General features: G+C 59.2%; 2 protein-coding genes across 11 annotated transcripts; one reads left to right on the top strand and one right to left on the bottom strand.

The window, feature by feature from the left end:
• Positions 1-25: 25 nt before the first annotated feature.
• Positions 26-2901, bottom strand: IZUMO4 (IZUMO family member 4). 3 transcript variants are annotated; one of them, XM_036847621.1, is made up of 10 exons: positions 2563-2901; positions 2400-2480; positions 2212-2283; positions 1705-1731; positions 1521-1596; positions 1327-1374; positions 1228-1242; positions 873-890; positions 631-645; positions 26-301 (listed from the first exon to the last, which is right to left on the bottom strand). In XM_036847621.1, exons 1-10 carry the CDS (start codon positions 2774-2776, stop codon positions 211-213), a joined length of 657 nt encoding a protein of 218 aa, XP_036703516.1. In that variant the 5' UTR covers positions 2777-2901; the 3' UTR covers positions 26-210. The 3 variants fall into 3 exon arrangements, with proteins under 3 accessions (XP_036703516.1, XP_036703517.1, XP_036703518.1); XM_036847622.1 differs by lacking the exon at positions 631-645; XM_036847623.1 differs by lacking the exon at positions 631-645 and having other exon boundaries at positions 26-286.
• MOB3A (MOB kinase activator 3A) lies at positions 2765-21312 on the top strand. 8 transcript variants are annotated; one of them, XM_036847629.1, is made up of 6 exons: positions 3146-3326; positions 3958-4017; positions 7848-7964; positions 13793-14316; positions 18474-18676; positions 19986-21312. In XM_036847629.1, exons 4-6 carry the CDS (start codon positions 13896-13898, stop codon positions 20013-20015), a joined length of 654 nt encoding a protein of 217 aa, XP_036703524.1. In that variant the 5' UTR covers positions 3146-3326; positions 3958-4017; positions 7848-7964; positions 13793-13895; the 3' UTR covers positions 20016-21312. The 8 variants fall into 8 exon arrangements, 7 of the variants coding, with proteins under 7 accessions (XP_036703526.1, XP_036703524.1, XP_036703520.1 ...); XR_005019337.1 differs by lacking the exons at positions 18474-18676; positions 19986-21312 and adding an exon at positions 2765-2851 and having other exon boundaries at positions 2992-3326; positions 7848-8050; positions 13793-13879; XM_036847631.1 differs by lacking the exons at positions 18474-18676; positions 19986-21312 and adding an exon at positions 2765-2851 and having other exon boundaries at positions 2992-3326; positions 13793-13824.
• The last annotated feature ends 1416 nt before the right edge of the window (positions 21313-22728 follow it).

The raw sequence follows: 22728 nt of genomic DNA, 5'->3' as shown, positions 1-22728 counted from the left end.
TTCGGGATGAGAAGTGTCAGGGATATTTAATCATTCCGTCAAACAGCTGTGATCCCGCTGCTATGTACAAACCCATCTACCTCCCTTCCCCTCCTCCCAGCCCCGGCCGGCCCAGCCTGGGCTCCAAGGGGGTGGGGCACCCAGGCAGCAGCCGGCCTGCTCCACGGCGTCAGACCGTGGCGGGGGCGGGTCTGGCGGGCCTGGCTGCCCTCAGTGCTGCATCAGGCACTCGGAGGCGTTTTCCAGAGTCAGGTTGGCCAGGTGCGGGGGCTCCAGACACCTGAAGCTTGGTGATAACAAGCTGCAAGGAGACGTGGGTGCCCCCGGTCCTTCCTCCCCTCCCACACCTTGCTCTCCCTGGTGGGTTTTTGCTGGGGACCTGGGCCCCTCGTCCCAGCTGGGCATGTGACAGGGCTGCAGACAGACCCTCAAGCTGAACTCGGAGGCCTTGCGTGTTCTCACATCCCTAGGACAGCAGTGGGGTCACGCCCTACACTCCCACGACTAGGGCTGAAAAGGCAGCAATGAGTGGGGGGGGGGGGCATGGGGTTCTGATCTCTGGCTTAGGCACAACTCCTGCCCCTGGAGTTCACCCATGTCCCTGCGGCTTACCCCCACTGGGTCACTCACAAGGCTGGAGTGGTTCTGTGTGTCCAGGCGAGGGGGAGGAGGAGCTCATGTTCATTCATGGAGTGATGGCATGGGCGGGGTTGCAGATGTGATGTCCACATGTCCCAGGTGCAGAGAGGGAGTCCTGCCCGGCTGCGCCCACCCCATCCAACACCCCTGCCCTCCCCCACTGACTGGGACAACCCCACGCCACACACCCCCGCCTGCTCCAGGAGGACGGGCCGGGGGGGGGGGGGCCTTACCTTGTGTTGGTGTCCTGTCTGAAAGACACAACGGGGCCCCAGTTAGCTCCGAGCTTTGGGGCTGAGGCTGTGCCTGTGGCCCTGAGGCGCCTCCACTGGGGCACGCCTCCACCAGGGGGTGCCCTCCCCAGCTCCGACCACAGCCTGCCACTGGCCTGGGGCAGGGGTAGGACCAGACTCTGGGGACCCCTTAACCAGGATGTGCTCCTCGTGCCAGCCGAGCTCAGAGACCCTGGGAGGTAGAGGCTGGGCCCGCCACACCAGGGACAGGTGCTGCCTTCTGTGGCTGCCCCGGCACATACTCACCCACGAGGACGCACACGCACACTGCCTTTGGGGAGGGGGAACTACTTACTTGCTCCAGTTATTTCTACAACGACAGCAGGACTGGAGTCAGGGCCAAGCGGCCTTGATCGGGGGGCTCTCCTCCCCGAGCCCAGCTGCCCTGACTCACATGTGCTGGAGGAGGCCCTGCACTGCTGTCTCCCACTCTGCCGACGACCTGCGGGGACACGGGGTGTGGAGGGGGCGCGGCCCACATTCAGGGGCCAGGTGGGGGGCTTCCATCCCCTGCCCGGGTGATGAGGGGACCCTCCAGGGAGAGCCTCGGACCCCAGGGGCAGGGGGCCGCCCGCGTCTGAGCCCTACTCGCAGTTGTAGCCAAAGCAGACGACGTGCGAGTTCGTGCAGTTGGTGCAGGAGATGGTCTCGTACTGGAAGATGCCTGTAACACACCAGAGGCGGCTGCACCCTCCCTTCACCCTCAGCCTCTGGGGCCCCAAGCTGCCGCCACTGCCGCCACACCCCACAACCCGGACAGAGGCTCACTCACCACAGTGACGCTGACAGTCAATGCGGCCTGTGGGGGGACGAGAGCACAGCCGGCGCCTTCTTAGCAGGCCTGGCCTGTCCCCCGCTTTCTCCCCCTCCCAGGCTGCCCAAGGCTCAGGGCCTGTCCGTTGGTCACTTAGGTGGGCCCCAGCCTGGGATGGGGCAAAGCACGGGGGAGGGCGGCCGCAAGACTCTGAGGCCTCCAGGGGCCCGTTGGGGGGAGGTAGCAGGGACGGGTGGGATTTCTCCTTCAAGGCCTCCTTCCTGTTGGTGCCCACTGGATGAAGAGGGCCCCCCTCAGGGTGTGGCCCTTCTCCCCCGTTTCTGCCCTTTCTGAGTTCTGACGCCTGGCTGCACCAGGCCAGACGCCCTATTCACATTGCTCCAGCCTCACCACGACCTGGCCGGGACCCCAGGCCTGGAAGGAGACTGAACTACTCGCGTGGCCCTGGGTCCTCAGGCCCTGGGCAGCAGCACCCTCCCTCCCCCCCAGCCCTCATTTGCTCACTCTCGATGATGGCATTCTGGATGAGGTGCACCTGCTCCCGGAAGATAGCTCGCAGCTCGTTGGGAAAATACCCTGATGGCGGGAAGGCAAGAGGGGGGAGGTCACGCACAGACGGCGGGCGGACCTGAGGTGTCCTGGGGCGGGTGGGCTCTGCCTCAGTTCCCCGTGCACGGCGGTCGCCCCCTTACCAGGGAAATACATCTTCCCCTTGTACAGTTGATCCATCCTCTGGTACACGACGTTCGCCACTTGGTTCAGCTTCTCCCGGGCTGGGGACGGCAGGAGGAGGCGTGTGAGCGGACTGGGGCCTGGCTGGGCCGGGGGCGCTCCCGATCGCGGCCCCGCACTCACTGATCTCCGCGGGGATGGCCAGGTGCAGCTCCTTCATTGTGTCCTGGCTCCAGTCAGTGAGCAACGAGCCCGACACGGGGATGTCGCCCACCCACCAGGACTTGAGGTTCACGTGATGGCGGTAGAAGGAGAACTTCTCCGAGAAGTTGCCGTGGCAGTGCAAGCAGCCACGGGCCAGCGCCGCTGTCAGAGCCAGGCACAGCAGCAGTGCCATGGCCCGCCCCCGCCCGCCGCCGGCCAACCGACGGCGCCTCCCGCGCCACGCCCCTCCGCTGCGCACCAACCAACGGTATCTCCTGCCGCACCCCCAGCCGGGCACCAACCAACGATGCCCTCTCGGGCCCGGGCCGCGCCCCCCACCCACACCCCGCCCCCGGCGTAGGCCCCGCCCCCGCAACGGACAACTGAGGGCGCCGGTTCCTTTTTCAGGCCCCGCCCACGAGCCGCCACTCCCGGGGAGGCTCCACCTCTCTGTTGGCCCCGCCCGCGACCTCGCTCCACGCATGCGCCATCGGCCGGCGCAAGCTCCTCCTTCCAGGCTGGCCTCTGTTCGAGTCCCCGCCCCGCGCTACGCGCAAGCTCCGCCCGCAGGTCTCCCCGGAAGCCGGGGAGGCCTCGGCCCGGAGCGGAAGTATATCCGGCCGGGGGGTGGGGTGGTCGTGCGCGGAGTTTCTCCGGCCTGGCGGCGAGGCTACGCTGGCCAGCGGCCCGGGGACGCGGTTCAGCGGCGAGCTTGGCCCGACTCTTCTGGCGGCAGGCGGCAGGTGGGTACTCAGAGAGGCGACCGCGGGCGTTGGGGAGACCGAGCCCCTCAGGAGAGGAGACCGCGGGCGGCGGGGAGACCGGGCCCCTCAGAGGGGGTGAACGGTAGTGTAGGGGAGGGGAGCCGGTGGCGGCCCTTGGTGGAATTAGGGGTTACATGTGTCACTTTGGGGTCACCCCCTGGCCGTGTCAGTAACCAGGACCCCACCTCCTGGTGTGGATGGAAAGTCCACAGGATTTTACGGCTCCCAGCACACCGGGACCCCGCCCTCTGAAAGCAGGCTTCTTGGTCCCCAGAACCCGTGAGCAGTGGGAGGTGTTTGCGTGTCAGCACTGCCCACTGGCTGACTCCACCGCTACGTCTGTGCACTGGCTGTAGGGCTTGCGTTTGCTTTAAAGGCCCATGTATTTTACAAAATGTCACTGAGGAGGGAAGGGGGTGTGTGATCGGGGTGATTCTCTTTGTGACGGAGAGTCACAAAGCAGAAAATAAATTGCCAGTGATGCTTCCACCCAGAGAGCCACTCACTGCTCATTTTGGGGTAAGAGTCTTCCAGTCTTTGCTCATATGTGCTTTCTGCTCCTTGCATCTTTTTTTTTTTTTTTTTTTTTTTTTTTTTTTACCTTTTATAGAGGCTCAACTGACATGCAATGAACTGCACACATTCACAGCATACACTTGGATAAATTTTGGTATGTGATGCGCGAGCACTTTGCATATTTCACCCCCACTGCCTGTCGGCACTTTCGTGATTTTGGACTTGCTTCTGTTACAAGTGGCCCCCGCCGGCGGCTCCTTTGTTCTTCCTGCCCCGCAACATAAAGTTCAGGGGCTTTTATCAGCCCATTTTACAGACTCAGCGCGGAGTGATGCCAAGAATCCTGGCCCTGGCCAGTGTCAGGACAGGGCGCTGCAGCCTCCCAAAGCCCTGAGCACCCGTCCACCCACCTCCCCCCACCCCAAGTTCATGGTAGCCTGTCAGTGTCTGTTGTACTGATTATGGAGTGGAGCAAGTGGAAGTCCTGGCTGCCCCGCCCCTGCCTGCACCCCGGGGCGCCCTGTTTCTCCCCTCCCTTCCGGAGGCGCCCTTTGTTTGTTCACCTCAAACCTCAACCTTCTCTGATCCAGAGCCTCTCCCCTCCCCGGGGTCCGAATCCAGCGCCCACCTCAGACAGCACCCATCCCATTGCTCCTGTCCTCTGACAGGTGGGTTTTCCCCTTTTAAACCACCCCAGAGCCGGGCTGTCCAGTGCAGCAGCCACTGGCCCCGCATGGCTAATGAGCACCTGAAACGTGGCTGGTCCAAAATGGGATGCGCCATTCGTGTAAGATATGCACCAGTTTCCGGAGACTCTGTGTGTTAAGGTGGGGGTGGGGCGGGGAGTGTGTGCAAATTATTTCCTTAATATTTTCTATGTTTGTTAGATGTTGAAGTGATGTTTTGGTGCTCTTGGATTAAATAGTATATATTATCAATGTTTAAGTCACTTTTTTCATTTTTTACTTTTCAGTGTGGCTACCAAAAGGTTAAAAATTACATACGTGGTGTACATTATATTTCAATGTGTTCCATGGCATTTATTCTTTTTTTTTTTTTTTTTTAATTTTTGGCTGCGTTGGGTCTTCGTTGCTGCGTGCGGGCTTTCTCTAGTTGTGGCGAGCGGGGGCTACTCTTTGTTGCGGTGCGCGGGCTTCTCATTGCGGTGGCTTCTCTTGTTGTGGAGCACGGGCTCTAGGCGTGCAGGCTTCGATAGTTGTGGCACGCAGGCTTCCGTAGTTGTGGCTCGCGGGCTCTAGAGCGCAGGCTCAGTAGTTGTGGCGCACAGGCTTAGTTGCTCCGCGGCATGTGGGATCTTCCCAGACCAGGGCTCGAACCCGTATGCCCCGCATTGGCAGGCGGATTCTTAACCACTGTGCCACCAGGGAAGGCCCCTGGGTTCACTCTTGGTGTTGTATGCTCTCTGGGTTTGGACAATGTGTACTGACATGTACCCATCATTTATCACACGGAGTAGTTTCGCTTCCCTAAAAACCCCCTGTGCCCCCCGTTCATGTGTCCCTTAGCCCCCACCCCCACTGCCTTCCACAACCACTGGTCCTTTTCTGCTCTGCCCTTTCCACAGCGTCACAGAGTTGGAATCACAGTGTCGCCTTGTCAGACGGACTTCGTTCACTTGGTGGTGGGTGTTTACGGTTCCTCGTGTCTCTTCGTGGCTTGATAGTTTGCTTTTTATTTGGACCTCCCTAAAGGAGAAGAGTAACTCTATCATCTTGAAAACCTGGACCGTGGCGTTCGCACACCAGGTGCCCCAAATAGCTGTGACAGGCTGAGTTCTAAGATCACCTCTGTCTCTCAGCAAAAGCATAAGTGGTTATTTTTGTCCCTGAGGGGGTTCTTGGAAGTGCTGTTTCAGTTCCAGGACTCTAGATGATTTGTATTCCTAAGAAGGTTAAGCTAGTCTGTTTCACGTGTGACGACACTCCCAAGCCAGCCAGAGTTCATGGAAAAGTCAGCCATTAACCATCATTCCGGGAGCTGCTCTCTCATCTCCAGGGCTTCTCGAAATGGAGGTTGAACAAAAATTCCCCAGGCAGCCGGCTTGGAACTTGGGTTTTTACTCTGGGAACTTTTGGACATGCCCCAGCTGGTGAGCTCTGCTCTTGACTTCCTGGAATTGCGAGGTTCAGATTACTGCAGCAAAAGAGGCGAATCCGACTTCAGAAACCGAGTTCTGGGAAGGAGATGGTCATTCCTGCGGCTCCTGAGTCCCAAATAAGACATCCGGGGCCGGGTCACTCTCTGGGGGGGCCGTGCCGGGCACCGTGGGGTGTGGAGCAGCCTCCCTGATCTCCACCCACTCGGTGCCTGGAGCATCCCCAGTCGTGACAACCACAGACGTCCCCCGTGGCCCCTGGGGGCAGGGTCGCCTCATTCGAGACCCACGGCTGCGGCTGAGCGTGGCAGGAGCTCTTGCCGGCGCCTGGAGAGAGTGCGGTCCTTGGTGGACGCCCTCCCCACAGACTGGGTCAGCGCACAGGCCAGTCCAGATCCCGAGGACCCTGATGTTGAGAGGAAGTTTGGGCAGCCAGCGAAGGGGAGCTCGTGGTGGACGGGAGATCGGGCCACGGTTTCTTGTCCGTTACCCTTTCTGACACGCAGGACTCGGGTCAATTAAACACGCGGTGACGGCTCTTGCAGCCTCGGACCGGGTGCTCAGAAGGAAGAGGTGTGGCTCCTACACAGACACACCGCCCACGACCTCCCCCCGCGTTTCTCTCCTTTCTGTCCCCCCACCCCCACCCCCTGTGACACCATTCTGTTGAACAGAAAATCGCGTTTGCCCCCATGGGGAACTGAGACTGAGGAAGGAGGTTCGGAGGAGAATCGTGGCACTGGGCTGTGTGCACCCGGCAGCCCCTCTCCGTCTGGGTGGAGTGAAGGCCGTGGACATGGGGACAGCCGGGTTTAGATCCCAGGCCAGCTCTCATCTGCTGTGGGCTCAGGGCTCTCAGAGGCCCCAGGGAGGGTCCTTCCTGCCTCTCTCCCGGCTTCTGGTGCGGCCGGCCATCCTACTCATTCCTTGGCTTGTAGGGCTTGTAGACGCATCACCCGATCTCTGCTTCCATCACATGGCTGTCTCCCGGTGTCTGTGTCCAGATCTCCCTCTTTTTATAAGGACAACAGTCACTGGCCTAGGGCCCACCGTCCTCCAGTGTGACCTCATCTTAACTTAACTGCATATGCAACAACCCCACTTCCAAACAGGGTCCCTTCACAGGTTTGGGGGGTTAAGACTTCAACATGTCTTTTGGGGCGGGGGAATGTGATTTAGCCCATAAAGGGGGATAGGAAGTGACTGCTTATGGGCACGGGGTTTCTTTGTGGGGTGATGAGAATGTTCTGGAATTAGATAGTGGTGATGGTTGCATACTCCATGATTTTTCTAAAAGCCATTGAATTGTATGCTTTTAAAGGGTGGAGTTTATAGCTGTGTGAATTATATCTCAATTGGCTTTTGTAAAAAAAAAAAAAAAAAAAAGGATTATCAGGAGGGCTGGAATATACAGAACCCGCTAAAGCACCTGGCTTTCGTGTGTGTCCCGCAGGATGGCGGGCAGCCTCCCCACCCAGGCTGCAGTCGCAGTATTTAAATACAAACATTTAGTTGATGGAAGACAGCTCTGGAGCGCAGCCATCTCTAACAGGACAGATCCTGGGCCGTGAGCATCTTCCAGCCAGACGCTCAGCCTTCCAGGCCAGGGACCAGGGCTTACACACCAACCGAAAACGTGCGGGACCTCCGAGCTTGGGGCCTGTCCCCACGGCGGCGGTGGCGGGGCAGGATGTGGAAGCACCGGAAGGAGGTGGCCGCCGGGCCAAGGTGCGGCAGTTGCTTTACAGGAACCGTTTCACTTTGTTCTTAGAAGAAAACGGGGGTGCGTGTGTGCTGGGGAGGCGAGCTTTGTCATCTTAACTTTCGTCACTCTCAGAGCTTGAGTGCCACACGCATCTCGTCTGCAGGAAGAACCAGGGCGGCCCTTGGCGCTGAATTCCGAGAAGCTTGTCCTGCCTACCCCCCGGCCCCGCCGTCCTTGGAGGCGTTCTGAGAAGGACCAAGACAGAACAGCCCCAGAGACGGTACCCGGGACGGCGGGGCGGTGGTGGGCAGCAACTCCCGGGCGCCCCGGCCTGCGGCAGCGCCCCTCAAGGAAAAGGCACTTCCGGTGGGCAGCGCCCCTCAAGGAAAAGGCACTTCCGGTGGCCGGCCACCCCGCGGCCGCGCGAGCGTGTGTCTCTGACAGAAAGCTCTTCGCTTTTGATGGGACCTTTGCCCGTCCAGGAAGTTTTTCAGAAAATCATTGCTTCCACTTAGGAAAAAACCCTCCCACTTTCCGAGGAGACAGAAGGGCAGGCAGGAACCTTCCAAGCCCCTTCCGCTGCCCCGCCCTGTCTTCCAGAACTGTCCTGGCATGGGTCAGCCCACGGCATGACGGGCTGTGGGTAGAGCCGCGGGGTCGCCCCCGCCCCCTCCCCGAGGCCCTCCTCTCCACCCCGCAGACGCACCTGTCTGACAGGTCACGCGTCCCCAGGTGACATCGTGGGGAGTTAGACTCCCAAACCCGTCCGCAGAGAGGCCCCAGAATCAATAGAAGGCAGCAGTGGGACACTAGCGGGCTGCGTTTCTTTTGACGCTGTGGTTTCCGTGAGGGTTAGAAGGCCGGCTGCAGGGTGGATAAGGAACCTGGGCGGGTGGGTGCACGGAAGCAGCTGCCAGGGCTCAGCGGCCGGTCTGGCCCAGCTCTCCCCCCCGACCCCCGCCGCCCCACCCCGGCTGGACGACAGGGAGCACCCCGCTCCGTCTTCTCGTGACCAAAGTGGGGCTGCGCTCAGCCCGGGCCGAAGGGTGTTTGGAAGCTGAAATCGGTCCGTGCTGCTGGCAGGTGGTGGGCACGGGGCAGGATGGCTTGAGTCGCTAGTGGGTCCGCACAGGGTCACTGTCCCTTGACCTGCAGCCAAGTGGCCTGAGAGTGGCTGGTTTGCAGATGAGTCACCTGGGCAGGTTCACGGCCCCCTGGGAAGTTTGCAGTCACAGGTGGGGCCGCAGGGTCCCCACGCGACGCGTCCAGCGCCCATGCCCTCGCGTAGAGAGGTCCCGGCTGCCCGGCGCAGGGGACACGGTCAGTCTCTGCAACAGAGGGTCGGGGCAGGTGGCCTCTTTTAATCAGTGCCTCCTGCGGGGTCTGAGGTCCTCCACGTCGGGAGAGAAGCAGGCAGGTGGGGCGTTTGTGGCTGCACCCTGTACTCAAATGCATTCCCTTCTCGGAGGCACCACCTTCCTGCCCTCCAGGCCCTGGGCACCTGGGGCTGTGCCTGCACCCCCAAAACCAGGGAGAGTCGGAGCCGGAAGCACCCAGCCGGCCTGCAGGCATTGCAGAGGCGCCTGGTGTGGGAGCAGCCCCGGCCCCGAGGGCACTTGGCCCTGGGTTCGGGATGAGACGGGCAGAAGCTCGAATAGCGGAGGGGTGGGGCTGTGGAGGCGGGTGGCCGGCAGAAGGAGCCACGCTTCACCCCCACGGTCCAGGGTGCGGAGTCGACTCCCCCCCGCTGCCAGCTGCGTGACTTAGCACTGATTTACTAATCATTAACTAGTGGGGCTGAGTCACCATCTTCTAACCCAGTGGTTCTCACCTAGGGTGGTCCTGCCCCCAGGGGACACTGGGCCATGTCTGGGGACATCTGTGGTCTTCAGGACTGGGCGGAGCTCCTGGCATCGAGGGGGTGGGGGCAGGGATGCTGCCCGGGCCGGCCCTGATAGCAGCAGTGCTAGGTCTGGGCCTCAGTCTCTAAAGTGGGGGTTCTCTTTTGTTCTGAGGGTTACTGTGAATGCCTCGCTGGGTGTTAACCAAGGTGGCAGGAAGTGATGATGGCTTTGGGGAAGGAAGTGAAGGCACTTCTGGTCTGTGGACGAGGCACGGGGCCTCCTTGCTCCAGAGCACAGGTGGCCTCTAGCTGCGTCGCCAAGGGGCTCCTTACGCAGCGAGTGTTCACTCTGTGACACATCAGTGACTGCACCTTTTACCCCATGTAGTTTTCCGTGCTTGTGTTGTTACCTTTCACGGTAAACAGATTTTACAGGTAGTGCTGACCTCAGTTTGAGCTGAGAGGGAAACTGCTTGAGTTCTTTATGGTGCCCGGGGTAGCGGTGCCCGGGGTAGCGGCTCAGCCCGCACTTGCTCGGCTTGTCCCCCGCGCCCTGCTTTAAAAATGGCAACTTCAAAAAAAAAAAAAAAAAACATGGCAACTTCACTGACTGTCACTCACATACCGGACTTTCCGCCTGTCTCCCGTGTGCATTCCAGCGTTTTCAGTACATTCACAACGTTTGCAGCAACCGTCTCTGTCTAGTTCCAGAACATTCCATCACCTCAGAAGAAGCCCCATTGTCAACAGCAGTCACTCCCCATCCCCTCCCCCAGCCCCTGACAACCAGGAACCCACTCTCTGTGTCTGCGGATCTGCCTGTTCTGGACGTTTCCCATCAGTGGAATCACACACCGTGGGTCCTTCTGTGTTTGGCTTCTCTCACTGAGCATCGTGTCCTCAGGGTCCATGCACGTGGTGGCGAGTGTCCGGGATTCACCCCTTTTCACGACTGAGTGATGTTCCTGTGTGTGAAGCAGTGCACCCGTTGCTGGGCATTTGGGTGTCTCTACCTTTTGGCTGTTGTGAACCATGCTGCTGGGCACATGCACAGGTTTTTGTGTGGACATGTGTTGTCACTTCTCTTGGGTGGGCACCCAGGAGAGAATCGCTGGGTGAGATTTAACTGTGTTTTGGTAACTGCCAGGCTGTTTTCAACAGCGGTGGCCCCACTTTACGTTCCCATCAGCAGTGCAGGAGGGTTCCGACTGCTCCACGTCCTCACCAGCCCTGTTGATTGTCTTTTGCTTACGGCCGTCCTCGTTGGGGGAGGTGGGTCCCTCCGCTCTTCACTGGAGCTCCTCCCGCCATCTGGCTCCATCCCCGGATGCTCAGCTCCTGTGTTTTGCACAGTTCATGCTGCCTTGAGTTGACCTTCCCACACCCGTAGCGTCCAGCGGGGCCCAGCAGTATGAGCGGGCTTCGCCTGCCAGCGGGGAGAACAGAAGATCCCAGGCCCACATGTTACCAGGGCCTGAGTGACCCAGTTACATCAACTGCAAGTTATTTTGCCCAGCGCTCATTAGGATTATCTGCGTAGCCTCTGTCTGAGTTTCCTAAGACTGCTGTAATAAGTCACCACAGACTTTGTAGCCCAAAACCACACAGATTTATTATCTCACGGTTCTGGAGGTCAGGAGTCTGACTCGGGCCTCACGGGGCTAGATCCAGGCGTGGGCAGGGCTGGTCCTTCCGGAGGCTCCAGGGGAGCATCGGTTCCCGCCTTTTCCAGCTTCTAGAGGCGCCGCATCCCTGGCTCGCGGCCCCTCCTGCATCCTCACAGCCAGCAGCGCAGCGTCTCCCTTCTCTCTCGGCCTCTGACCCTCCCGCCTCCCTCTTATAAGGACCCTGTGATGACGCTGGGGCCCCTGGGGAATCCAGGGTCATCCCCGTCTCAGGGGCCTTAACTTAATTCTGTCTGCAAAGTCCCCTCTGCCATTTGAGGTGACACGTCCTCGGGGCCCAGGACCAGGACGGGGGTGTCCCTGGGGCCCTTATCCTGCTGACCACGCCCTCTCCCCTAACCAGCGCAGGGAGGCCTCCTCCGTGCTTTCACATTGGATACTTTTTGAGCCCTCTGTGAGCAGGCCCTGTGGACACGCTGAGGACACAGGAGGAGGTAGGGTCACGGTCACTCCCGCCCTAAGGGGAGAGACGCTGGGGTCTCCTCTGCCCCCCTTCCATCGGGCCCCACCCTCCCCACCCCTGGGCTCCAGAAGGATCTGCTCTCAAGGCTCAGCTTGAGCGCCATCTCCCTTTAGGCCAGAGCAACGTTTTGCTTTGTAAATACTCATAACTTAGAGTCTGCATCGCTCCTGGCTCTGCTGCCCTGGGGACAGGACCACCCTGGCTAGAACGCTGGTTTGAGCCCTAGACATCACCTATCCAGCCTCCGGAATTAACCCAGAGGCTCACATTCTAGAGGCAGCTGCTGAAGGCCAGGCCAGGAGCCCTAGGCCTGCGGGGGTTCCCAGACCTCCGAGCTGTGGAAAGGCTGAGCCTGCAGGAGACGCTGGCCTACAGGACGTGGTGGGTCGTGCCTCAGCTCTTACTAACCGTCTGCTGAGGTCCTACCCCTCCCGGTCGCTCCGCCTGGACCCGCGGACACGGGTCCTCCAAGGCCGGGGTGACCAGACCTGCCGGCCTCGGGCCTGCCCACCTGGAACGGCTTCTCTGTCACTGAGGCCATCCTGGTGATGTTGACGTCCTCTCTGCAGGGCCGCCCTGGGCCTGGGGGGTGACAGGGTCCCTGCTCAAAGACACATCAGGCCTGGCTCAGATGTGGGACATCCAGAACTTTCTGATAATGAAGGAGGGCTGTTCGAAGCCCCTCAGTTTGTGGCAGTTTGCCACACAGTGTGCTAGTCTGGAGGGCGGGCCACCGGACAAAGCTGATGGTCCCAGGGCCCAGAAACCAACTCCTGAGGGATTTACTAAAACGTTACAGATAAGTGGGGTGTGCATCATATGGGGGTGCACGGGTGCGTGCGGTGGAGCCCAGCCTGGGCGGTGCAGAGGCTCTGCTTCCGCTTTCCCTCTAGGCCGACTTCCCCTTCTGCGGCTGCTCCTGGGTGAGCGCCCGAGACACCCCCGTGCCGGCCACATCCGCACTCCCGGGAAAGCGCATCTCCGTGCCGGAGATGGAGAGCCGGGGCGGCGGGCCAGCGCTGTCATCGTAGCAGCAATGGGGGCGGGGACGGCGCGTGACCAGTCCCGAGCATGAGCCCGACCTGGGCTCCTTGTGCTCGATTTCATCCTTTCGTGCCCTCTGAGGTGGGGTTTGTAACAGAGGAGACGGCGCAGAGCAAAGGCTCGGGAGGAGCCGGAGGGGGACCGGGCATCACGGCAGGGCCATGGCAGCTGCTGCCCCTGTATCGGGGCCTCGTGCCCCAAAACGGGCGGCGTCAGTCACGAGACCAGACGACTCGTAGAGGCATCTTTACTTAGTGCACTGGGGTGGATAGTGTCCCCCCAGATTCATATCCACCCCTTGGAAATGGAGTCTGTGCAGATGTCACGATGGAGAGATGAGGTCGCGATGGGTCACGGCGGCCCCCAATCCAGTGACGAGATTGGGACACAAGACACAGGGAAGATCAGAGAGGCAGCAGGAGTGTACCCCCTCCCAGTCCCGGAGGCCAGAAGCCCCAGATGGGTGTGGGCAGGGCCGGTTCGGCCTGGGGCTCTGAGGGGGCATCTGTCCCAGGCCTCTCTCCCGACTCTAATGGTGCTGGCAGTCCTTGGTGTCCCCTGGCCTGTAGATGCATCACCCCGTCTCTGCGTCCATTATCACATGGCCTTTCCCTGGGTGTCTGTCTTCTCTTATAGGGACACTCATCATTGGATTTAGGGCCCACGGGGATAATCCGGGAAGAGGGCATCCCAAGATCCTTAACCCAATCACATCTGCAAAGACTGCAAAGTCTCTTCTTCCAAATAAGGTCCATTCGCAAGTCCCAGGGCTGTGGACGTCCTTTCGTGGAGACGAAGAGACCACCTCACCTGCGAGGGCCGCCCTCAGCCAGCGTGTGGGAGCTAGCGGCTCTCTCCGCTTTACCGAAAGCCTCTGGGCGCAGAGAGGATGCTGCAGGGCCCGGCTCAGTGTCTTCTGCTCTGAGGCAGGGGGATGTGCCTTGGGCAGTGCTGTGCGCCCTTTTGGTGAAACTCAAAACCACAAGTCCCGGGAGTGTCCCCAGTCTGCCCGCCGGTGCTTCCAGAACAGGGTTCTGAGAAGGGTGACAGTGCTTCCTCTTTGTGTGTTCCAGGTCTGGGGGAGACCCAGGGGCCCGGTGACCTTCCCATCGTGAGCGTCCCGCCCGGCCCTCCCCGTGGAGGCCTCGCAGGGGGCGTCCTGAGTGCGCGGCAGAGATGTCCAACCCCTTCCTGAAGCAGGTCTTCAACAAGGACAAGACCTTCCGGCCCAAGCGCAAGTTCGAGCCGGGCACCCAGCGCTTCGAGCTGCACAAGAAGGCGCAGGCGTCGCTGAATGCGGGGCTAGACCTGAAGCTGGCTGTGCAGCTGCCTGCCGGCGAGGAGCTCAACGACTGGGTGGCCGTGCACGTGGTGGACTTCTTCAACCGCGTCAACCTCATCTACGGCACCATCAGCGACGGCTGCACCGAGCGCTCCTGCCCCGTCATGTCAGGCGGCCCCAAGTACGAGTACCGCTGGCAGGACGAGCACAGGTTCCGGCGGCCCACGGCGCTGTCGGCCCCCCGGTACATGGACCTGCTCATGGACTGGATCGAGGTGCAGATCAACAACGAGGACGTCTTCCCCACCAATGTCGGTGAGTCTCTGCGCTTTCATGTTCTTTTCATAACAGCTTTATCAGGATGGAATCCACACACCGTAAAACCCACCCACTTAAAGTGCACCGTTTGATGTCATTTTAGGACAGTTACAGCGTCGTGCAGCTATCAGCTCTATCTAAACCCATCGCCCTGGGACTCCCCTGGTGGTCCAGCAGTTAAGACTCCGCCTTGCAATGCAGGGGGTGCGGGTTTGATCCCTGGTCGGGGAACTAAGCTCCCACATGCTGCATAGTGTGGCCAAAAATTTAAAAAATAATAATAAAAATAAATAAACCCATCACCCTAAAAGAACCCCGTCCCCGTCAGCAGTCACTCCCCACCCCCTCCCCAGCCCCTGACAACCAGGAACCCACTCTGTCTCTGGATCTGCCTGTTCTGGACGTTTCCCGTCAATGGAATCACCCCTGTGGGTCCTTCTGTGTCTGGCTTCTCTCACTGAGCATCGTGTTCTCAGGGTCCATCCACGTGGTAGCGAGTGTCAGGGCTTTCCTCCTTTTCATGGCTGAGTGATGCTCCCATGTGTGGAGGGACTACATTTTGCTTCAAGTTAAGGATCTTGAGATGGAGAGATTATTCTGGATTATCTGGGTGAGCCCTAAATGTCATCACAAGGATCCTAACAAGAGGGAGACGGAGGGAGACTAGACACCCAGGAGAGCGGAAGACAGTGAAGCAACGGGAGGAGGAAGGGATTGTGAGCCCAGAAAAGGCAGGAACAGGTTCTCCCTGGAGCCCCCGGAGGACCCATCCCTGCCCACACCTGCACTTCGGCCCGGGGCGCCATGGGGACTCCGGCCTCAGGAGCTGTGAGAGAACCCGTATGAGTTGTTCTAAGCCACTGAGCAGGTGGTAACTTGTCCTGGCAGCTGCGGGCGATGGTAGATGTCGTTCTCAATGTTCACCCGGGGCGACACGGCTTCCTGGCAAACCGGCCAGTGTGCAGGCCTCAGGGCCCAGCTCTTGGCCGCTGGCGTGCTCTGTGCCTCGTTAAGTTTCTCGCCCGCTGTCGGTACAGTGAACCAGGCTGACTCTGGCGGGGTTTTCAGGGACTCATCTGGGAAAAGGCCATCCGGGAATCATCACTTTCTCAAAATAGAGATTCCTGGGCAGTCCCCTATCAGGTTGCCGGTCCAGGTCTACACATGCTCCCTGTCATCCTGAGCCCCTGCCTTGCTGGGACCCCCTGAAGCCTCCCCAGCTCCTGAGCGGTCCACATCCTAGAACTCAGACCCTGAGGGCCTCTAGTCAGCGCCTCGCCCACGGAAGCAAGTTCTAGTAATCCTACCAAAGAGGAAAGCACTAGAAGGGCGAGAGAAATGAACTTGGCAGACATCACTCAGCTGCCCAGCAGGGGTCAGAGACCTCTGCCACACGGCCGCAGTGGGTTCTGTGGCTGCTGCCACCTTCCTCGGGCCACCTGGCCCAGGCCACACCTTCCAGCCCTGTCCACGGACCCTGGGGCCAGCTTCACCCCTCGCCTTGGTTCGACCCCCCAGCCAGGCACGCAGACTGGAATGCTTCCCTTTGCTCGTCTGTGGTGCTGCTCAGAGCCTGCCGCGCTCCTCAAGGTGAAATTTGTGGCCGGGCAAAGAAAGGGCAGCTCCAAAGTTCATCCTACCTCCCGTGCTGGTTCCACTCACACCTGAGCATCCACTTAGGCCCCAAAGCCACCTGCCCACGCTCTTGAGCTTAGACCCAGGATCTTTCCCGTAAAAGAAAAGTTCGTTCACAGACTTTTCCTGTAAAGGGTCAGACAGTAAATCTTTCCGGTTTTTCCCTCGAGATGGTCTGTCTCAGCTACGCGGATCTGCTGTGTAGCCTGAAAGCTGTCATGGACGATATATAAACAGACAAGGGTGCATAAGGAGTGGGCCTGCGTTCCAATAAAACTTTATTTACAGAAGTGGGCGGTGGGCTGGATTTGTGACCCCCGTGTGAGGGCATCGTGGCAGGTGTGGGCAATGCAGTCCCAGAATCTTCTGTTTCTAGGCCCTTCTACGGAGCTGCCACTCCCCCTCCACCCAGGATGGCCCAGGTTGACCTCGGTGACTCCTGGCATCCCTCTCCCAGGAGAGGGGGCAGGGCAGGGCCTTAGCCTCGTTGGGCCCAGGACCCCGTGTGGCTGGTGCCAGCCACACCCTGTGCTCACCTTCCTCTGCTTGCCATGGGCTCTGCACTCCCTCTGACTTCCTGACACTGTTAGGGGACTTCCCTTATGGGGATCCCCATGCCCTGGAGACCGCCGTCCCACCAAGTGGCTTTCACAGGTCTTCAGGACGGCGTGTGCTCCTGAGATGCCCCGTGAATGTGGTCGTCTCTCGAGGGTGGAGCATTTTTTTTTTAATAAATTTATTTATTTATCTATTTATTTATTTATTTATTTATGGCTGTGTTGGGTCTTCGTTTCTGTGCGAGGGCTTTCTCCAGTTGCAGCGAGCGGGCGCCACTCTTAATCGCGGTGCGCGGGCCTCTCACTGTCACGGCCTCTCCTGTTGCGGAGCGCAGGCTCAGTAGTTGTGGCTCACGGGCTTAGTTGCTCCATGGCATGTGGGATCTTCCCAGACCAGGGCTCGAACCCATGTCCCCTGCATTGACAGGCAGATTCTTAACCACTGTGCCACCAGGGAAGCCCCGAGCATTACTTTTGTTTAGCCTTTTTTCTCCAGTCGGATGGAGGGAGAGAACCCAAAGGCCTCGTTGATGCTGAACGAACCTTCCGCAGAGGTAGATCCCTGGAGCCGCTGGACCCTGTCCACCTGTAACAGACGTTCACAGGCGCTTCCGGCTGATGGAATACCAGTCCCATCAGCTGTCACACCCACCAGGACACGCAGGAGGGAGCAGGACGGGAGCTGGGAAGGCGCACGTTCATGGGAGCGTCTTTCCCGTTTGCCTTGTGCCTCCACAGGCCTGGGACCTTTCCCTGGTGTGAGCTGCCGCGTGGGCTCGTCTTCCACCTCCCACTTGGGCCGGGCTGTTCCCCGTCTCACTGCAGACGCCATCCCGTGACGCCACCCTGCGCACGGATCTCCGACACTTGCCCGCACGTCTTTGGGGCCTTTGCTCGCTGACCACAGGGCTGTGAAGCACAGCACCGTCCAGCAGCTGACCTCTCCATCTTCTGCAAGCGCGTGCCTGGTGCACCGTGGCTTTCCTTGCGCTTGGTGGCACCTTTGTGCTCCTCCCCCTGGGCTGCCAGCTCGGGAGCCCCTCTCTTGAAGGACTGGGGCCGGTCCACCCTGGTCCTGGGCAGCCCCCTGGTAGTACCGGTTAGGTGGAGCGAATGCGTGGCCTCTGCCCTGTGGGACGAAGAGGACACGAGGTGGGAGCGGGCGAGCACGTGGGGGGCGCAGACTAATGCCGGAGGAGGGCTGGGTCCGCCGGTCCCACAGTACGTGTGTGTCACCGCGATTTAGAAAACAGAGGGGCTTCCTGGTGGCACAGTGGCTGAGACGCCACGCTCCCAGTGCAGGCGGCCCGGGTTCGATCCCTGGTCAGGGAACTAAGATCCCACGTGCCGCAGCTAAGCCCACGTGCTGCGACTACTGAGCCCAAGCGCTCTACAGCCAGTGTGCCACAGCAAAGACCCAGCGCGGCCAAAATAAATAAATAATAAATACACTTGAAAAATAGAAATAAAACGTATTAAATTCAGTAATTGGACAAGAAGGTGCAATATAGTGTATGCATGCAATTAAGTTAGGATATGTACATTCAAATTTAAGTGATGTCATGACACATACGCTGGAGAGAGAGAAGTGTATTAAGTGAAAAATGTCAAAGGCCAAAACATAGGTTTTTATGGGTTCTCCAGTTCTATTACGAAAAATAAACGTAACTGGAGACAGACACACACAGAAGCCTGTGAGCCACCGGAAGCGGGATGGCGTGTCCACAGCTGGCCAGACCGGGGTGGGGCGGGGCGAGGGGTGCGGGACACGTCCAGCGGGCGCTGGGCCGCAAGGGGGCTGCAGTCCTGGCGCTCTATCTGCCGGCGCCCCGCCCCGCCCCGCCCCCAGGCACTGTTAGGGAGCCGAGAAGTGGGCTTCCCAGGCCTGGGGTCCTGCAGAGAGGGGTTCGCGCCTGCAGCTGGGGGCGTGTCCTAGCTGAGCTGCCCCTGCCGCCTCTGCAGGCACGCCGTTCCCCAAGAACTTCCTGCAGGTGGTGAAGAAGATCCTGTCGCGGCTCTTCCGCGTGTTCGTGCACGTCTACATCCACCACTTCGACCGCATCGCGCAGCTGGGCTCCGAGGCACACGTCAACACCTGCTATAAGCACTTCTACTACTTCGTCACGGAGTTTGGCCTCATCGACACCAAGGAGCTGGAGCCGCTGGTGAGCGGGTCGGGGCGTCGTGGGGAGGCGAGTGCCCCCTATCCTGGGGCTGCACGCCCATCGGGGCGCGGGTGGGCGGGTCACCCCGTCGCGCAGCCCAGAGGGGCTCCTGCCTGCAGCTGCCCCCGCTTCCCTGTGGGAGAAACAGATGGGCCTCTGGGTGCCTGTCCCCACCTACACCTCCTCCACCCACCCCCGTCCCCTGCCTGCGGAGAACAAGGATTTTTTTCGTTTTAATTGAGGTAAAATATGCATAACGTAAAATTAGCCGTCATGAAGTCAACGATTCAGTGGTGTTTAGCACATTCACAGGGTTGGGCAATCACCACCTCTATCCAGTTCCAGAACCTTCCTTCCACCACCCCAAAAGAAGCCCCGTCCCCATTAGCAGTCACCCCCATCCTCCTCCCCAGCCCCTGCAACCACTAACCCACTTTATTTATTTCTTTTATTTTTTAATTTATTTTATTTATTTATTTATTTTTGGCTGTGTTGGGTCTTCGTTGCTGCGTGAGGGCTTTCTCTAGTTGCAGCGAGCGGGGGCTACTCTTCGTTGCGGTGCACGGGCTTCTCATTGCGGTGGCTTCTCCTGTTGCGGAGCACAGGCTCTAGGCGCGTGGGCTTCAGTACTTACAACATGCGGGCTCAGTAGTTGTGGCGCACGGGCTTAGTTGCTCCGTGGCATGTGGGATCTTCCCGGCCCAGGGCTCGAACCCGTGTCCCCTGCATTGGCAGGTGGGTTCTTAGCCACTGCACCACCAGGGAAGCCCCAGCCCCTATTCTTTTACAACTTTAAAAAATCTCTGAAAACACTTTTACAGAACTTTCTCATTTTTGTATATTCCCTTGCAGGCTCTGCCTATCAGTAAACATTTTTCCAGAGTTAAAGTTACAGTGTGCATGCTTAGTGGGGTTGTGGTTTTCCTCTGGGGTAGTGGAATGTTCTGGAACTAGAGGTGGGGTTGTGCACCCTTGTGGAGGTGAATGCCGCTTTACCACAGTTCCTTTTATGTGAATCTCACCAAATACTAAAAATCATCGTGTGCAGATTTGTGATCAGCTCACTTTTGTTTAACTCAGTGCCCTAATCTCATGGTCATTTGTCCCACACTGACGCTTAGAGTTAGCTCTTTCTGGACACAGGGACTGTGGGACCCTTCACAGAAAGAGTCTGCGCCCCAGCCTGAGATGCGCTGCCGTCTGCTCTGTATTTCGTAAGATTTGCTTTAAGTGAGGCCTGAGGGCCCCCATGAGACTGCGTCCCCCGATTTCCTGTGTGATTTCCTGATGTCCTGCTTGTTCTTAACAGAAAGAAATGACCGCACGGATGTGCCACTGAGAGCCCCTCGGCCCCGTTGTCACCGAGTCCACATCCGGGGGACAGTCCTACTTGAGGGCCACGTCTCCAGAACAGGGACCGGTGTTTTCTAGCCCAGCAAATTCTGTGCTGTCTGGGCTGCGTCCTCTCTCCGATCCCAAGGTGGCAGCACCCGTGGGTCTGAGCCTCCCTGAGCCCCAGTCTCCTCGGCCAGCACGGGGGAGATAGATAGAACTTGAACTCTGTGATTCCATGTGTTATGAGCAACCGGGAAAACCCACTTCGTTTGCAAACCGCTTGCACCTGCCCGGAGGCTGGCCCTACTCGGGTCCATCTCTTGCACCAGCCCGCCTGCTCGGCCGTGGGTGGCCAGGCCCCCGTCAGCGAGGCTGAGACCCCGCAGTGTCCCCCACTGCGGCCCAGGCCTGGTTCCAAGTGGTACAAGCGCTCGGCTTCCGTCCTCCCCGCGTCCTCCCCACCGGCCACTTCCGTCCCGCGGTTCCTCCGGGACCCTTAGGCTCCTGTGCCGGCTTCCCGAGCCCACACCCACATCCCAGGTGTCCTGGGGCCCCTTCATGTCGCATAAAAGATTGAATTCGTCTAGTTGCATTTACGACCACCATGAGATGTTACCGAAAGAAAAAAGTTTTTTACCTACAAGGAGTGATCCCCCTCCCCTCTAGAAAAATGTCCCCTTTTCGTCGTGAGTAGCAGTACAATTCTTCCAGGGAACGCCTCTACCCCGGTTTGGGACCTTTGAGTTTCGCCGAATGTTTAGCCGGACTTGGCCTTGCTTCACACGCCTGCCAGCTTCATATCGAAACCCTTTGTCAGCGTGGCCCTCCGTGGCTCCAGGACCAAATCCCAGCACTGTCTCCCCGCAGAAGCTTGGGGGCCCCGCCCGCTCGCGCCCCACCCGCGCACAGCATCCTCCGTGGCCTTTCGCCGTGGCGGTCCTGCCCGCCTGGACCACACCAGCTCTGAGTACCTCTGGGTGTCTGGGACGCTCACGGGGAGACGGGGCCGCCACCCGACACCAACACCCAACAAGTGCAATTAATGCGACCTGGGCCTTGGTCCTTCCCGAAGTTGCCGGGATCCCGCTCCCGGAGTCCTGGAAAGACTGCAGGAAACCGCCCGGTCGCGTGTAGCTCCTCTTAAATGCAGAACCACGACCAAACGCCATAACCACTGTGCCACTCAGGTCACCAGCCAGGTCGGAAAGGTGGCGGGGCTGGAGGGGGGGGCTCCCCTGCCCACCCTCCCGTGCCCGTGGATGTTCCCACAGGACCATCAGAGTAAATCATGTGTCTCCTTACCTGCACCTGCTGGTTGTCATTTCTGTCTTCCTGGTGGGAGGGCCTGGCATTGGGACATGTCCCCAAGTGGCAAAGAAATCTTAGATGTCACAGCAGTTTGTGGCCCCCCAGAGTGTTCCCAGTAGATAAACAGATGCACAGAATATCAGTGGGATTAGAGTTTCACGGGGTGCAGGGCGGGGCTGATGAGGGCCACTGTCCGGAAAGCAGGTTGAGAAGGCGCCCACTCCCTCTCCCGTTTCTGCTTTGTCTCACGTTGCTTTTGGCACTCAGCAAACATTTTAACTGTTGCCTCTTTGCTACATAAAGAAGGTTCCAGAAAACTTTGAACCGAGTGGGAACAGACAGAAGGGTGTTTTCTGTCTCAGCCCCGTCCTAACTATCCTGTGACCTTGACACATGGGTTTACCCCAAAAATCTCTTATACGTGAGGAATGGGAAGGGGTTACTTACTCTCAGGGGACGTGGGGCTGACAGGATGGTCTTTTGCCAGGCGGGTTGGGGCCTGTGCTCCAGACCTTCTTGCCCCTAGAGGGCGTGCCGTCTCCATCGGACGGACAGAGTGACTTGGGGGGACTCCCCATCACTTGTAAATACCTTCTAAAGAAGCCGCTGTTTCCTTACCCCTTGATTTTGCAAATGCACCACAGAGGTTTCCAGGACCATTTTAAAGTTTGGGGAGCTGTGATTCGGAACAACAGACCCCGAAGCCATCCACATCCCGGTCCCAGGACTTGTGGATGTGTCAGCTCACGGGGCAGAGGGGACTTTGCAGGTGGGATTAAGTTGAGGCCCCTGAGATGGGGATGACCCTGGATTCCCCGGGGACCTCAGTGTCATCACAAGGTCCTTATAAGAGGGAGGCGGGAGGGTCAGAGGCCGAGAGAGACGGGAGATGCTGCGCTGCTGGCTGTGAGGATGCAGGAGGGGCCGCGAGCCAGGGATGCGGCGCCTCTAGAAGCTGGAAGAGGCGGGAACCGATGTTCCCCTGGAGCCTCCGGAAGGACCGGCCCTGCCCACGCCTGCATTTAGCCCCGTGAGACCCATTTTGGACTTGTGACCTCCAGTACTTTAAGGGAATAAATTCGTATTATTTAAGCCACTGAGTTTGTGGTGACTTGTTAGAGCCGCCATGGGAAACACACACCCTTTAGAAGGAAATATTTCGCACACAGAATGCCTGGGACCCGCTGACTTGGGCTGCCTGGAATGCGAGAATTAGCCAGGCCAGCTTCTGAGCAACTCCTCCCTCCACGGACCTGAGAATCACTCGTCTTAACAGGACAGTTCGCCCCAAAACTTGTCCAACCAGGAGAGGTAGTGGCGGGCAGGAACTGGTGTCTGGAAGTCTGGTCAGCCGGGGCAGTGGTAGAAGAAACCAGCTGTGTTGCTTGTACAAGACCAGCTGGCCCTGT

This window comes from Balaenoptera musculus, chromosome 3 (assembly GCF_009873245.2).
Source record: "Balaenoptera musculus isolate JJ_BM4_2016_0621 chromosome 3, mBalMus1.pri.v3, whole genome shotgun sequence".
Lineage (NCBI taxonomy): Eukaryota > Metazoa > Chordata > Mammalia > Artiodactyla > Balaenopteridae > Balaenoptera > Balaenoptera musculus.
The sequence above is the reverse complement of the archived record's forward strand: the minus strand, read 5'-3'. Positions and strand labels throughout refer to the sequence as shown.